Below are 16973 nucleotides of genomic sequence, written 5' to 3'. Positions count from 1 at the left end.
ATATTATTATTGGTCGGTACGAATGGATAAGATAAGTGTCAACTATTGATGATGGATGAGTGTAACTGCATTCATTAATGGATCATAAATAGACAAATGCTCAAATTGTTCAATACACAGATAAAAATCATTATTGGTATAAAAAGTTGTATGTATGTTGCCACTGAATGAAAGCTTTAAGATTTAAACCTCCAAATTGATTAGTCCTTTGGTAGTGACGACGGTGTACATTGTAGATTGCATGGTGTTGACATACGCGAGATGCTTTGGTGTTGGATATGATGTATTTTTACTAAAAATCAAATGGAAGTAAGATGGATAGTGGAGCTCCCAATTCTAGTGTTTATTCAATGTCCAGATGCCCTGTTCAAGGTTTGTCAAGTTAGTGTCAAATCAAATAAAACACAGCAAAAAATCGTTACTATAGGTTGAATGATACCACTACCAATAAGTGACAGATTGATGGTCTTCCTTTACCTATTGGATATGCATACATTGATCAAAATCATCTAGCTCAAAGTTGGAGTGTGCGATCCTATCTTCAACAGTGTAATACCCTTGGAGATAATCATTGTACAGCAGAGTGAGAATATACTCTAAACAGGAGACGCACAACGATATTATTTATGCCTACCTACATTTTATGTTATGGGCCTTACAACGACGACACTAATGTCGGCCTTCCTCCAATGATCACATTAAGATTAAAAAAAATGGGGCTGTTTGTATACAAACAAATAAGATACCTACGTGAAACGATTGTTGGGGGCCGTTAAAAGAGTGGGAGCAGAGGAGGGGCGGCGCAGCTTGTTCGATCTACTTCTTTTTCCGAGAGTGAGTGAGTGGAGTGAGTGACCGGATATAGATATAGTCTTATAGATATAGATATAGATATGGAGTGAGGTGTGAGGTGTGAGGTGAGGATAAAGTATATGCAGAACTCAGAGATAACTAGAAACTAGTAGTAGTAGTAGTGGTGGTGGTGGTGGTGGGGGCCAAGGATGTGATGGATGAGAGGAGATGCCATGCACGCAATGTCTTCCCCTTCTTCTTCTTCATCTTCTTCTTTCTTCTTCTTCTTCTTCTTCTTCTCTTTTGCACACACACAAAAGAAGAGGAAGGAAGGAAAAAGGACAGGCCCACAAATTTACACCTAATTTTGGGAAGAGAACAGAAAAGCTTCCCTTGTGTTCTTCTTCTTCTTTATATATATATATATATATGTGTGTGTGTGTGTGCAAAAAAATACATACGAAAAAGACTCTGTTCTCATTGAAAGACACAGAGTGATACAGGGGAAGGATTAGCCATGGCCCAGGACCTCCCTATTCCTGAATACGACTCCTTGGAGCCTGTCTATGGTGGCGATGGAGACTACAACGACGCAACGGCGTATAGATATAAGAAGCTCAAGGAGAGATTCATCGCCATCTATGGTCATGCACCTTCTGTTTACGCTCGATCTCCAGGTTAAATGCAATCTCTCCCTCTCTCCCTCTGTGTCTCTGTCTCAAAGGAACGCCGAAAATACATACGAAGCACATACAGATACAGATTGTTGCAAGCATGCAAATACCGCCACAACAATCTCTCTCTCTCTCTCTCTCATCTGTCGAAAATTTCTCAAGAAGTAGCTTGCATGTAAATTTCCGAGAAATGCATCTTGGATGACTAGTATACCTATCTCCAGAAATGTTCTCATGCATACAAATTCCCCTGAGGTTCATGCTCAAATCATGTACTCAACAGTTTGCATACTTTTCAAGCATTTACCAGAAGCTCATATGTACAATTTGCCGTGCCCTCAAGGATTCAGAAGACAAGCATTTCTGCTAAAATGAATTTTGACATGCTGTCCAAGCTTCCAAAATATGCTTAGAAGCTTAACAAGGACAAATTAACATATGTATATATTAAAAGATTAAATTTCGGATTATCTGATGAATCCAATTTCAATAGCAAATTGATGCCTTGAAATTTACATGGACATATATATATATATATAAAATATCAATAAAAAACTGTCTTTTTAAAGAACCGGATGAATCCAATTTCATTAGTTAATGATGCATTGAAATTAATGCTGGGAATTAATGCAGATCAATAAAAACCTGATATTTCAAAAATCCAGATGCATTCAAGTTTATTACCAAATTGCTGCATTGGAAAGCAATTCATTATGTTATAAATAGATATGATCCAAATAGTAGTTTTTTACAATATGGATGGTGGTTTTCGTCGGAATGAAGATTTTCTGATAGCCATAATACTCATCCAATTGGAGTCCAATGGATGGTCAGGTCGAGTGAATCTTATAGGAGAGCATATCGATTATGAAGGATATTCAGTTTTGCCCATGGCTATCAGGCAAGATACAATTGTAGCGATCCGAAAATCTGAATCATCAAATGGACCCAGGCAAATACGTGTAGCTAATGTTCGACCTGAACAATATGAAGCTGTATCCTTCTCGGTGGACCCACATCAGGTTATTAATCATCATTATATTAAAAGTCATTCTCTACAAGATGGCAAGAAGTTATCCAATGTGATTAAAAAAAACATATTAATGTCATGACCATTCTTTTTTGAGCCCAAGTCCTGTGGCGTCTTTCTCACTATATGAGCAGTTATTGGAAAGGCATGTGCATTTTTCAGTTTCCAATTTGAGATTTTCTTAATAATTCTCGTAAGGGATTAATTAATTTCTGTGGTATCAATTAAATAGATATTCAAACAATTGTGATCTCCTCATTGACGTGGTAATTTCTGTTGCAGGAAATTGATCTTAAAAACCTTGTGTGGGCACATTATTTTCTTTGCGGGTAAGTTTGGCTTAAAAATTAATGCAATGTACTGACACCTGTTAATAGTGTAAGTTGTTCATTCTGGTAGCTAGAGAAGGAACTTAATTTTCCTACAGGTACAAAGGACTGTATGAATACCTGGACAGTAAAGGCATAAAATTTGAACCTCCAACAGGACTTGAAGTGTTGATTGATGGCACTGTTCCCACAGGTATTGAGAGAACCCAAGGTTGATCATTGCCATGGGATTGTCATGTCCCATAACTGTCTATTTAATGATATATTTTCTCTGTCTATCTAGAGTTATTCTGTATGTCAAATTGGTCTCTGACAGATGTTATACTGTAAATAAAATAAGTTTAAACCCATTGGTTTGTGACATTCACATGCACGTTTGAGCATTGCTAATGTTTCTCAAACAACTCAAATAAGAAAAATCCAAAGAAAATGCAGCACATGGAGAATCTCTTCAGGATGTTAAGTTTAATTGTGACCTGCTGACGCATATGACTCTTTTATTTAGGTCACATTACATTACCTTTGCCAATTACCATTATCCTTACCATTGTGCAGTCATTATAGCAGGATATAGTGTCGGAACTTTTTGAAATGAAGGTCAAAGTATATATATTTGCAGGGTCTGGATTATCTAGCTCAGCAGCTCTGGTGTGCTCGTCTTCTATTGCAATAATGGCAGTCTTGGGCCTGAACTTCCCACAGGTTTGCAAAGAATCTTCCTTAAAACTTAGAGATAAAACAACTTAAATACCCCTGAACGGTTTGGTGTTTACCAGAATACACTCATGTTTTCTCAATTACCCAAATATGCCCCAAGAATAAAAAATTAATGCAGTGGGATGGTTTTTCTTTATCTTTAAAAACAACAAATTTTGTGGTGTTCTGTGTAATTTTGGTATTTTGGTGCTTGTCTCTGCTACCTAGTAATGTTTCTATTGCATTTTTGCAGAAAGAAGTTGCTGAGTTCACTTGTACGTGTGAACACCACATAGGCACTCAGTCAGGTGGAATGGACCAGGTAATGGAAAAAAGTAGGTTTACAGTTCTGTACAAATTTGTGTTCAATACCAGATTTGCCATACAATTATGGGAACATTGACGAAATGAATATTTACAGGCAATATCTGTCATGGCGAAATCTGGGTTTGCAAATTTGATTGATTTCAATCCCATTCGAGCAACAGATATTTTACTGCCAAATGGGGGCACCTTTGTGATTGCTCACTCTTTAGCTGAATCCAAGAAAGCCGTCACTGCTGCCACAAATTACAATAATAGAGTGGTTGAATGTAGATTGGCTGCTGTATGTGTTTTTGTTTTTGTTTTGATTTTATATCTTTTCAATGTATGTCTTTTGATCATTATGAAATTTCAATAAAAAACAATGCACTTAGTTTGCAGTTTTGCATCCAACTTGCTGGGTATTTGTGAGAATATTGCAGAGTTTGAAATTTTACCTGAATGATCAGACGTAGTAAATTTTGAACACCATACAGGGGTTATTCCAGTATTTTTTGAGATCTGATGAGTATTCCACGAAAACCCAACAAGCTAGGTATAATTTGGTGTTTTTTTTCCTAATTTTAATGACATTTCTTTTCCAGATCGTGTTAGCCGTGAAACTGGGCATACCTGTGAAGGAAGCAATTACAAGTGTACACACACTATCTGATATTGAAGGTCTTTGTGTATCGTTTGCTGCATCTGAGGGTTCATCTGATCCAGTGGTCGCTGTTGAGGTGAACGTTGTGTGTGTGTGGTTATCTTGAAAATTGTTTGCTTGTTTTTCTCAGATTGCAACAATAAATTCTTTTCTTGCACATGACAAATGTTTGTTCAGATTGTAATAGTGGTGGTTTCCACTTATAATTCTGTTTACTAATGTTTTCTCACACAATATTCATGTGTATATATATTTATTTCAGATTAAAACAAGAAATGCATTTCAGATATAATAAAATTTGATTCCATTTCGTGTGCCTCTTTACACATTTAGATTTTTTTAAAATATGGAAACAATAATTTGTCTTTTACTTACAATAACAATTGAAATTCTGCTCTCTATGCTTCTTACACACTGGTTGTGGCTAGAAATGTCTGCATGAAGAGCCCTATACAGCTGCAGAAATTGAAGCTTTAATATCAGAATCTCTCTCTTCTGTTATGTCAAATTCACCAACATCTTTGGCTGTCTTGGCTGCTGCAGAGCATTTCAAGCTATATCAGGTAAGATTACCACAGCAATAAATCTCTATTTTCTTGTTCATTCAAGAGTCCAGCCTGATCCATGGCATAATTTTCTGGCAGAGAGCGAAACATGTATATACAGAAGCCAAACGTGTGTTCTTATTTCGGGAAGCAGTTGAAGCTGGTGGGGGGTGAGTTCAAAATATTATATGTGAAGATTTGTTTGTATAGATATTATATGAATAGAGAAGTACTCAGGAATACACGTAACTTGTTTGGTTATTTATCAGAATACCCTGATGCTTTTGAAGATTTCCGGAGTACCCTTTCATAGTTCCAAATTCACTATTACATGGATTGTGATGTTTGTTTTCAAAACTTAAGAATATCCTGGAAATTTTGAAAACTTACGGGTATTCTGGTAAACACCAAACAAATTGGGGGTATATGTGCACTATTTTGAACATAGTATTTGACATAGCATGCGGGGTTGAAAATTGGATAATCAGTGAGCAGGAAATACTTGAAAGTCTAGGACGGTTGATGAATGAGAGCCATTACAGTTGCAGTGTCTTGTATGAATGCAGGTAAATTATGCACCCTTTTAACCACGAATATACTCTTTTCCAAGTTACACTATATCTCAAACAAATAAAAATTCTCAATTTAAGTTTCATTTAATCTAAATAGCACAGAAAAACTCTGTTTAACGTAGCATATTGGTTTACGTTTAAGTCTATGATTTCATTAAGTGCTACACCATTCTAATAACGAAAAATCATTTGATCACAAATAGCATAAAAATGTTTTAAAGTTCCGTTTTAATGTAGAAACATTTACTTTTTCAGATAGCATATCAATATAATTTCAACGAAAATTTTGTTTATGTTTTGTTGCACTGATTTTAGTTGCCCAGAACTTGAGGAGCTTGTAAGTATATGTAGAAAGAATGGGGCATTTGGTGCTAGGCTAACTGGAGCTGGATGGGGTGGATGTGTTGTCACATTAGTGAAAGAGAGTAATGTATCATCTTTCATCCAAGCATTGAAGGTATGCATTCCTTCCTAATTATGCAATATATTTCATCAGAGCATTCTTTTGTGTATGTATAATGCAATGGAATTATATAACTGGACATTTCAACGGATCATTCATTTGTTTATACAATGCAAACACGACATTATATAACTGGATATACATAAATATGTATCATCCTTCTGTATGTGTTTGAAACAAGACTTAATCATTTTTTGTATATGTACCATGCAAATATGGAATTATATAACTGAAATGGATTTATATTCATCGAGCAAATATAACTGGATATATTTGGGAATTTCTTTGACAGGATGAATTTTATCAGTCTCGGATTGCAAGAGGTAGAATCAATGTTGATGATCTCGGGTTATACGTTTTTGCCTCAAAGCCTTCAAGTGGAGCTGCTATCCTAAAACTCTGAAAGAACTCTTCTTACATATGATTTGGAAAAATGACTTGGGATCTGTGGAGCTGCTATCCTAAAACTCTGAAAGAACTCTTCTTACATATGATTTGGAAAAATGACTTGGGATCTGTGGCGGTTATCCTAAGATCATTTGTAGATTTTCCATATCATCCAATGTTTTTCTTTTTCATTTTTATGAATAAATATTGAATAGAACTATTTAATAGTTTATTTGTGGAGGCAAGATGCTTCTCTTTTTCCACTGGAAAGATAGATGGCATCGCATTACATAGCCAAATATGTAAACAAAAGGTTACAATAATACTAAAAGGGTATGTTGCACAAGTAGAAAACAGAAGTCTCAAGTAATGTAAAAACTTCGTATGATATTAAACATTTTTTAAGCATGCCTACATAAGGAGTATTCCTTGTCTTTGGTTTGCAAATCCATAGGTCTTCTGGAGAGGGGCCTGATTCCACATTTGGTATGTTTTGGAAACATTAATACTTTTCATGCATCATTGATAAACAAGAGACTGTTTGAGTATACAATACCGAAAATGCAATGCAATGGCTAGTGGAAGCTAAGAAAGTCAAATATAACTTACTGCTAGCATGATCACGTGGAAGTGCTCCTCAAGACTTTGGATCGCAAATTCATGGGGCCTAAAGTCCCATGTCTGGCATTAGACGAGTTTTTTTCTTGAGATCAATGAACAAGACCTTAGATTCTAACTAGTTAAACAAAGGGTTCTCTTTGTGGCTGATATGTTTTAGAGACTGGTTGTGTAGGTCATGAAATCTGAGACAATACAATGATTGTGTTCCTCTTGTATGCTTTGGGTTACGTGTGTGTCATTAATAGGCTAGCTTCTTTGCCCACAAGTTTCCCATTGCGCTCAAACATGTGGATTTGCAACCTACCATGTATGTGTTACACTAATTAAATGGGCAACTTAATTGTGAGATATTAAGTTGTTTACATTCAAGTTCCCTTTTGAGCACATAGATATACAACCTATTACAACAATTGAGTTGTTTTAAGGGAAACAATTGAGTTTCCTCTTGGGTGCATAAAGATGCAACCTACCATAGCAATTGAACAAGTGGAAATGCCCCAAATATGTTTCTCAAGGGGGATGAAACGCTTTTACAAGTGGAATGGAACATTTGACCATGAAAAGTTGTCTCAAGTCGATGCAATGTTTTTACAATTTGCTTTGTTAAATAGTAGGTGCAACATGTCGCACAAGTTTTAAAGTTTGGGTTTGCAAGTGGCTTTAAAGTATTTGAACATTTTTCTATCATGGTAAGTGCAAGATCTTGCACAATAGTAGTGATCTTTTGCTCAATTGGACTCAAGGATTTTGCAACACGGTAAACAAAATCTATTTGCAAGATGACCAACCTTCTTCAAGAAGGGTTGGAATCCTAATTATAATTGCAAATATCATAATATCATTTTGGATTTTATATAATTTGCATTGTGGCGTGTTGGCATTTGGTAAAGGACATGTGAAACCCAAGAAGAAGATGTAATTTTAAATAAATAGATAGTACCTAGACATAAGTGTTATGGAGGGCCCAACTATGGGTTGTGTGCGAATCATGAGGAAAAGCATGTACTTCTTGAAGGGCAAGCAATGATTGAATGCCATCCTAGGTTGTGAGAACCCTTGTTTGAATGTGCATGAAGAAGGCATAGAGAATTGAGTGTGTCATGATCATATAACGTGTGTTACTCCCATTTTAATGAAGTGTTCATTAAAGTTTAATTATGTGTCCATTTGTGTGAGTGATAAACAATCCATTGTGAAGTTATGTTTGATGGTAGTTTCATTACGGTCTCCTATAGAGCTATGTGGCATCAAAATTGGAAGAGAAACTTACGTATAGTGTGTGTCTCTCCAATTGAATGAATAGTTAATTATGTGCCTACATACTTGAGTGATAAGTAACCCATTGTATAGTTATGTCCGATGGTAGTATCATTAAGGTCTCCTATAGAGCTATGTGGCATCAAAATTGGAAGACAAACTTACCAATTTAATGAAATGTTAATTATGTGCATGCAGAGGAGGTGGCACTAACATTGGAAGCGCAACTTGCATATACTCTCCGTCCCTGTGGAGGAATTAGCTTTCCCTATTATGTATATCCTCATAATTGTCAATTGGAGCCAACCACCAAAAGTGGGAAACCTCCCTTACGACCCACGAACTAACATGGTAAACATATCTCCTATTGGTTATGATTGTTTGCATCATCCAATATGAAAAGATTTTGGACGATTTTGTTTCTCTCACTACAAATAAAAGAGGTATGTTGCGTGTAAAATTAGAGAGTACGTGGTAAGCTCCTTTATTGCAAGATCCAAAGTGAACATCATCGTAGAATGTAGTTGTCTCTATCTATATGTAGGGGCTATAGGATTCAACCTACAAATTTCCATATGTTTGTTTTTATATTGATGCTGGATATTTAATTCTATAATGGTCAATGTTGCAAAATACGAAATGTTTAAGGTTACCATGTAAGGTTTAATAACATTATCAAATTAGAATAAATAACTATAAGGCCTCCATTATTGTATAATGTGGTCCACTTCTTGTAATTGGGTCATTGTTTGCGCCGATAGTGGTGAGGCAACATGTTCTTACTATTCACACTATACATAGCATCCAAGTCGATCGAACCTTTATGTTAGAGTTATCTCTTGTGTTAATTAAAACACGATTGGTGTTTGTAGAACTTGTCTCTTTCTCTCTCACATGCTTTCTAAAATAGTGTGAGGGCTTGCTTTTCCTTACACGCAATTGGTGTATGTAGAGCTTGTCTCTTGCCCATGGGCCCATCCCACCACACACATCATAGTAAAATGCTCCACAAGATCTGTGCATATAAGAACTCGTACAATATAGACGATTTACATAATCTATATCTTACGAAACTCATGCTAATAATATTGTATAAATGATTAAATAAATCTATAGCTTATGAGTACATGTTATAATTATGTCAGTATTGGCCAACCTTTCAACTGCTTATATAATTACCTTATTTTTTTATGAATACAACTACAATTGTCTTAAGAAATTGGGTGAAAATTTAGAGTTTGTTGAAACAAAAACCTCATTTGTGAAAAAAATCTAAACTTTCCCAAACTTGAAAAGCAATTGTTTGGTGACTATTAACACTTGGGCTTGGAAAATGGTCATAAGCAACATCAACATCGATCACTTACAATGGAAAAGAAAAATGATTTCTTCCACATTCCTATGAACATATGACATTTCATAAGCTTTGAAGCTATTGGTTTGTATTGTTTTAAACAAAAACTGAAGCTTACTTGCACCCTTTGAATATATATTGCAATTTACCATCCATGAGTTCAAAATAGTAGCATACATTACATTAAAACAACTTCCATGCATACATTGTACAATGTACTTATGCTAAAAACTCATAAGGACCTAAACAAAAGGGGATCTCGGGGAACTTGTGGTGATCTCGGGGCCTAAAACGTTCAACTATAAAAAGGGGATTGGCCACCCTTTTATACATGAAAACTCAAGGGTGTTGTTATGACTGTGTTGGTGAGGTAAAGCTCTCAAATTTTGGATTTATAGTTGGTTGACATCCATGGTATAACACAATGCCATAGTTCAATGGTAGGGGACACTGGTAGGGTTTCATCTTTGTCTTGTCTTATGCTCATGGGTGTCACCATGGTGAAGCATCATGAAACCATTCTTTTCCTGTAATCTTTTGATTACTTGTTTGTCCTTAGTATCAGTCATAATAACTTCCAATTGTAAACAAAGGCTATCTAGCCCCATATGTTGTCTCTTCTCCTATGCTTTTCCAAAGCCGAATCGGGAACCCAAAAAACCCTTGTGTCCTATGTTGACGCATCATGTACCTAGTGGGGTACACATTTGATTGCTTTAAGAAGCTAATTCAAGATGGTATTAGACTTCGTGAGAAGTGTAGGGGGGTCAACAGTAGAATTGGGGCAAAATTTATGAATGAAGGGGAAATGTAGTAGTGTGTGGAGAACCACTCCAAAAGCTTAGGGTTCTTGTATTTCGGTTTCCAATGGTATATACATAATATGTAGTAATAGTATGGTCTATAATTACTATTTGCTTTACATTACCCTAACCAAGGAGTGAAACCACCAATTAGGATGTAAACGGAGTCTCTCCATTTTTTTTGCCTTCTAGCAAATCTATGTTTGTATTAAAATGAGACGATAAAACAAAATCTTGCAATCTCAACTACTTCATTAAAATAGTGATATGGCAAGGTAAACCCTCTCAAGTATTGTAATACTAGATTATATAAATCTTCCTCTTATTAGGACAACATTCCTAGACAATATAGTTAAAAAATTTGCCAAATCAACGTTCCTTTTAGTCAAAGACATTGTTGTGGAACATCACAAAGTCCATCAAACATGAACCCATTACTCATGCTCCAATTATACCACCTCTGCCAATACTGTAGATAGTCAAACACCACCTGATATGATGGGGTGGGTAGACATCTAGTACCATCAATGAAAACCCATTTAAAAGGTGACAAACCGTTGCTTGTTAAAGATGTCCAAATTTGTGATATAAAAACCCAAATGGCTTTAGCAAGTGGGCATATAATCAACCTATGTGTGTCATCTTCCTCAATTGTTGTACAGAAAAAGAAGAAGTCTGTGTGTGTGTCTGAGACACACACACACACACACACACACACACACACACAACTTTATATTCACTTTATAAAGATCCTTCTAAATTGATTTCTAAGGTGGCCTAACTCTAGGAAGAGTAAAAGAAAAGTCACATAAGGAAGTCGAGAGCCATGACCTAGGAAGGCATACCTCCTTTCCTTGTCGACCTTAGAAGAGCTCATGGAAAACAATTAGCGACTCCTAAGAGAGTGCACCAACTTGCTATCAAGACCACTTTCTTGACCATGACCACACACATACAAACACATAGACATACACAATCTTGTAGATAGAGTTCATCTACTCTCGCTTACCGCAGGGACACTCTCGCTTACCGCAGGGACACTCTCGCTTACCGCAGGGACACTCTCGCTTACCGCAGAAGCAAGCGGTGTAATAATAACATTTCAAAAAGTAGGTGGGTGACATTCACCTCTGCATCGTGTTTGACCTTTGAAGACAACGAAGCCTCTCTCTCTCTCTCTCTCACACACACACACACACACACACACACACACACTCTCTCTCTCTCTCTGTTAGGGATCTACAATAGCCGAAGGACGAGCCATGGGTTTTATTGGGGTGATGCATTGGGGGGGTTCCAATCTCATGTTGAATCAAAATGCATGAAACTCTGGCCGTGTGCAGGTCTCCATGAAATCCCATAGGTTCCAGACCAACAACGGATTGTACACACACACACACACACACACACACACACACACACACACACACACACACACACACACACACACACACACACACACACACACACACACACACACAACTCCGGACCACACTAAGTCTCACCCTTGCCCTACGTACGAGAGAATAGATGGCAATGGAGAATAATAGATCGGGATATATCAGTCATGTGGCCAGTGGCCGGTGCCCAATGCCCAATGCCCAATGCCCAATGCCCACAAAGTCATTCATTCTCTTCACAAGACTTCTCCTCCTTGTCCGCTTCTAGGGTTTCTCACAAAATAGCTCAGCCTTTGCCGTTTCTTCCACACACCCTCCCGTTTCCTCTCTCTCTCTCTCTCTCTCTCTCTTCTTCGTTTCCAAGAAGACTTTCAACTCTCATTCATTCAAAGACCACTTCTCTCTCTCTCTCTCTCTTTCTCTCTCTTACTTCTCGCTCTTACTTCTCTCTCTTCTGTTGCTTCTGTCTCTGCCTTCAATCGATCTGTCTCTGTCTCAGCCTTTGATCTTCACGGCCGTTTCTTCTCCATCGCCAGGCGTTTCCTTCTGTCTTTCCTCCTCCTCCTCCTCCTCCTCCTCTCCGACTGGAGACGATCAGAGCGGCCGTTTCTCCCTTCGTTTCTTCCCGATCAGCAGAAACGCCTCTTGCCTTTCCATATCTCCTCCCTTTCGTTGCTTCCACCTTCTCCCGCCATCGCCAGCTCTTCCTTTTTACTCCATCGGCCGCAGCTCCTTCTCAATCTGCAGACGTCCTTTTCTTTGATATACCATCCGATTCTTAACGTTTTTTCCTTCCTCTGTTGTTCCCTCGGTGTTGAAGATCGGCGACATATCCTTCATCGCTGCTAGTTTCGTCTCGTTTTCTCCACTCATCGCTCAAACGTCCCGATTTGATCGATCTGCTTAATTTCTCCTTCTCCTTCTTCTTCTTCTCAGCGGATCTACATCCCTATCTTCACGGTGTCTGCATTTCCTAGTGCTAATTCCTGCTTTCTAATCAATATTTCCTACATATTCGTCCAACTATCTTCAGCTATTTCTTCTCGATTTCTGAGATTCTTCAGGGGCTTCCTCATTCATTCTGCGATTGCTTCAAATAGTTGTTATCATCGTTATGCTTGGAAGAAGGAAATTGTGATTAGAAAGAGCAGGAAATGAGTGCAGATTATTACAGCGTTTTGAAAGTCGGAAAAAATGCGTCAGAAGATGACCTCAAACGAGCTTACAGGAGAATGGCTATGAAATGGCATCCGGACAAGAATCCTGGGAACAAGAAGGAAGCAGAAGCTCACTTTAAACAGATCTCAGAAGCATATGAGGTACTCAGTTCTATCCTTTCATTTGTTTTTCAAGGCCTGTAGGCCATATATTCGATATTTCCTTTCGCCAATCCCCACTCCAGCTTTATTTATAAACATGATGATACATGGTTTATTGGATGATCCGGTATAAGAATGCACAGTGAATGCCTTCTTCTTCGTTTTCTTTCTATCTCTCTCTCTCCCCATTTTTTTTTATTCTCTATGGTGTGTTGGACGTATGCTTTCGGCCATTTTCTATTCTATCTTTCTGTAAAATGTGATTGCTGAAGAGAGTTTGAAAGGTGAGGATAGAAGGCTGCATGCATCGTAATCTGGAGTTTTTAACATTAATTTTTCCTTGCTAAGGCTGTGAAATAGAGCTAATGATTTCTCTAAAGAACTTCATCATCTTCCACATCTCAAAGATGCGTTTTTTTGAGTTTGTCTCAATCCAAAATTCTCTTGAATGCTAAATGGAGTTCATGGCTTGAGAGAAAGCGTAGACATCATCTAAACTATTCGTTCTGAATGTTGAAATTTCAAGCCCTTTTTTCCACAGTAATTGTGTAAACTGCTGATTATGTTTCTGGAACAATGAACTGATTATGTGAGATCTGTGAAACGGAGCTGATTATGCTAGATCTGTGTATGGAGCTGATTATTCTCTTCTAGTTTCTATTTATTTCATTCCAAAATAAATGATCTTTGTTTTTTATTTCTCTTTTTGCCATTCCAATACAAATGTCAAACAATGAGATCTTTTGTACTGTTTCCCATTCTACTATACGTTCCATTGACAGAATATCTTCTGTATATTCGTGTTTAATAAGCATTTAAAGTTACGAATTTGAAGTAAATGATTTAAATTAAGCATGTAATTGAAAGGATTCAACTTCCAAATAAGTTCCTTTTTTGCTGTTTCCGTTTTATATCTTTCAAAAAGATGGCTACATAAATTTCTTTGATTGGATATCTCCAGCACATCACCGTTTGTAAGCATTCAAGTTTTCTAATTGTTCCAAATAAATGAAAGAAACTAAACATTAATTTGGACGAATGAACTTTTGTGCATGATTTTCTTGAGTGTAAAGTGTAAATAACTATGAAAAGTTGGTTTATGGAGCTAGGCATAACTCGATCACTTTTGTAGGTTCTGAGTGATCCCCACAAGCGATCCATCTATGATAGATATGGAGAGGAGGGGTTAAAAGACATGCCAGTTCATGCAGAATCAAATGGAAATGGACAAAATAACAATAAGTACAAATATAATCCAAGGAATGCAGAAGATGTTTTCTCTGAAGTTTTTGGTTCCTCGAGTCCATTCCCTGGGGCTAAAAATACCACTTATGCTAACCAAAACAAGTCTATGCATTCGTCATACAATGATGGACCTGGTAATGCGTTCGGAAATTTCCATGAAGGAAGTTCAAGTGGCATAAGGAAGGAACCTCCCATTGAGAACAAACTTCCTTGCAGTCTTGAGGAGCTTTATAATGGCTCTGCAAGAAAGATGCGGATATCTCGCAATATATTGGGTGTTGGTGGGTGAGTATGTATGCCATTGACTTTGATTGGAAGCTTGGGCCAGTGCACTTTTTAATACTTGTTTTGTGTGTAAAACAGGAAGATGTCTATTCTTGAAGAGGTTCTGACCATCAATATAAAACCAGGGTGGAAGAAGGGGACGAAGATAACATTTCCTGAGAAAGGAAACGAGAAGCCAGGTATTATACCAGCAGATTTAGTGTTTGTGGTTGATGAGAAATCACACGATTTATTCAAAAGGGATGGTAATGATCTAATAGTATTTCAAAAAATTTCATTAGCGGATGCCTTAGGGGGTACATCAATATCTATTCCTCATTTGAGTGGAAAGATACTCACTATAACATGTCCCGAGCTTATATATCCTGGCTATGAAAAGATCATTCCCAATGAAGGCATGCCTATTGCCAAAGACCCTGGGAAGAAAGGAAATCTCAGGCTAAAGTTTGATGTGAAATTCCCAACGAGATTGTCTCCGGAGCAAAGATCTATGATCAAGAGAGTTCTGAATGGAGATTCACCTTGATCCATTCATTATATAGTGTAGTTCCTCTTTTTAGCACATTGGAATGTCGAATTGAAGTACATTGCCAGATGAAGATCTATATATTGAGAAGAATCAATGTTATTTTAATATATATTGTGACAAATCATGGTATGGTGACATATATTGAGATGAATCATGATATGCCGAGATATATTGACATAAATCAAGATATGTTGAGATATATTGAGGGGAATCAACATGCACTAAGATATATTGAAACAGCCGATCAGACTCAAGATTGCCTTTAGAATAGAAATCTTATTGTTGGGCACCGTACATCCCATGGAAATGGCGTTTTTGTTCACCGTTCCTTGTCACAAGTATCCAGAGGCATTAACTGTTTTGTGGAGATAGAAGTTGTACTAAACATACAAAGGATTTTCCTCTGAAGTTTTTTTTTTGTAATATTTTTTGAGACATGATTTATATTATTTGGAGATAGGTGGATTTGCTGGGCTTCTGTTTTGTTGCATAACTTGTTTGTCTATGAGTTAATGTAAATGACTGCATCTAGATGTAATAGCAAGTGAAGTTTCACTTGCATTGATAGATGTACACATAACACTTGCATTGAAGCTTCAATTAACTTTCTTTCATTAGGAATAAAATACTTCTATCAAGATGTTGAGCTACTCCTCCAGCATAGCTATGATGAATTGTAATACAACTGTGTGCTTTTGTATTTGCTAAATATTGTTACTTTTTTGTGGCCTTTAGCAATAATACTAGTCTTATCCAGATCATGTACATACTTGCAAGACAGTTTAACAATTTTATTGCAATAAGAGTGTCTAAAACTAGAATCTTGGCTTGAATGAATTTGTTAATAGTATAGATTGAGCTATTTTATTTTTATATAGGGAAATGATTAGAACGTTTGGTGATCAATCCTAGAAGGTGGGACAATATAAGTAGATTGACAAGTAAAGATTATATACATAGCCCCACAATGATTTTTGTGCAACCTTGTCCGTTTTTTAAAATAAAAGATATGCCTAGATGCTTTACATAATTATCATGTCATTTATACTTTTAGATCGTCTCCAAATGCATGTGATCTCATAAATATATGTAAGCTACATCTCACTCACTAAGGGCAATGTTCTGTAACCCACACCCTTGTAAAATTCTTATGATAACAATTTGTTTCGTTCTACCTAACATCTTATATTTGCTCACATATTAGGCCTTTTTTTAGCACAGAAACATGACTGATTATGTGATGAATTGATGCTATCGAGGTTTTTTTTTAAGTCTCTAAAGAGTTATGCATTCATACAATATATGGTTCTATGTTAGATTTAGCTGATTGTCTACTTATTTTGTTTTATATTTGTACATGTTCTTGCTCAATATGTCTTCTCATTCCCACAATTTCATCTTTCTTCTTTTCACAACTAATGCATCCTTGCCAAATCCCTCTTTAACACTTTCAAACATGCTAAAATACAACACATGCAATAGACACAAAACAAATTTACAATAGGAAAGAGTGGCTTAAAGATCACAAATAGTAATGAGGGGTGGTGTATATGAAAGAGTACTAGGGCCAAAAATTTGCATGAATTTGCTCAATTGATACCATGTAGTCAATCACATTGCTTTAGTTTACACGTGGTGCATGTCTATAGCTAGAAAGATGTAACCTAGAACCCTATTTCATGCGACTACCTTTCCCATCTGGCAA

The 16973-nt window shown here is 36.7% G+C and overlaps 2 protein-coding genes across 4 annotated transcripts; both read left to right on the top strand.

The window, feature by feature from the left end:
* The first annotated feature begins 1276 nt into the window (after positions 1 to 1276).
* On the top strand, positions 1277 to 6680 carry GALK (Mevalonate/galactokinase family protein). Of its 3 annotated transcripts, none has more exons than XM_087322463.1 (14): positions 1277 to 1469; positions 2301 to 2488; positions 2779 to 2825; positions 2924 to 3018; positions 3445 to 3527; positions 3775 to 3843; positions 3943 to 4128; positions 4430 to 4564; positions 4917 to 5051; positions 5133 to 5203; positions 5522 to 5599; positions 5921 to 6062; positions 6361 to 6502; positions 6572 to 6680. In XM_087322463.1, exons 1-13 carry the CDS (start codon positions 1310 to 1312, stop codon positions 6469 to 6471), a joined length of 1500 nt encoding a protein of 499 aa, XP_087178589.1. In that variant the 5' UTR covers positions 1277 to 1309; the 3' UTR covers positions 6472 to 6502; positions 6572 to 6680. The 3 variants fall into 3 exon arrangements, with proteins under 3 accessions (XP_087178589.1, XP_087178588.1, XP_087178590.1); XM_087322462.1 differs by having other exon boundaries at positions 6361 to 6505; positions 6577 to 6680; XM_087322464.1 differs by having other exon boundaries at positions 1281 to 1469; positions 6361 to 6680.
* A 5961-nt stretch (positions 6681 to 12641) lies between these two features.
* LOC147861463 (uncharacterized) lies at positions 12642 to 15740 on the top strand. Its single transcript, XM_087322373.1, has 3 exons — positions 12642 to 13209; positions 14342 to 14739; positions 14818 to 15740. Exons 1-3 carry the CDS (start codon positions 13045 to 13047, stop codon positions 15263 to 15265), a joined length of 1011 nt encoding a protein of 336 aa, XP_087178499.1. The 5' UTR covers positions 12642 to 13044; the 3' UTR covers positions 15266 to 15740.
* The last annotated feature ends 1233 nt before the right edge of the window (positions 15741 to 16973 follow it).

Source organism: Azolla caroliniana, unplaced genomic scaffold, assembly GCF_043228905.1.
Source record: "Azolla caroliniana isolate FFs.n. ecotype wild unplaced genomic scaffold, voAzoCaro1.0.p SCAF_7, whole genome shotgun sequence".
In the NCBI taxonomy this organism is placed as follows: domain Eukaryota; kingdom Viridiplantae; phylum Streptophyta; class Polypodiopsida; order Salviniales; family Salviniaceae; genus Azolla; species Azolla caroliniana.
Note: the sequence above shows the minus strand (reverse complement) of the source record. Positions and strands in the feature narration are given on the sequence as shown.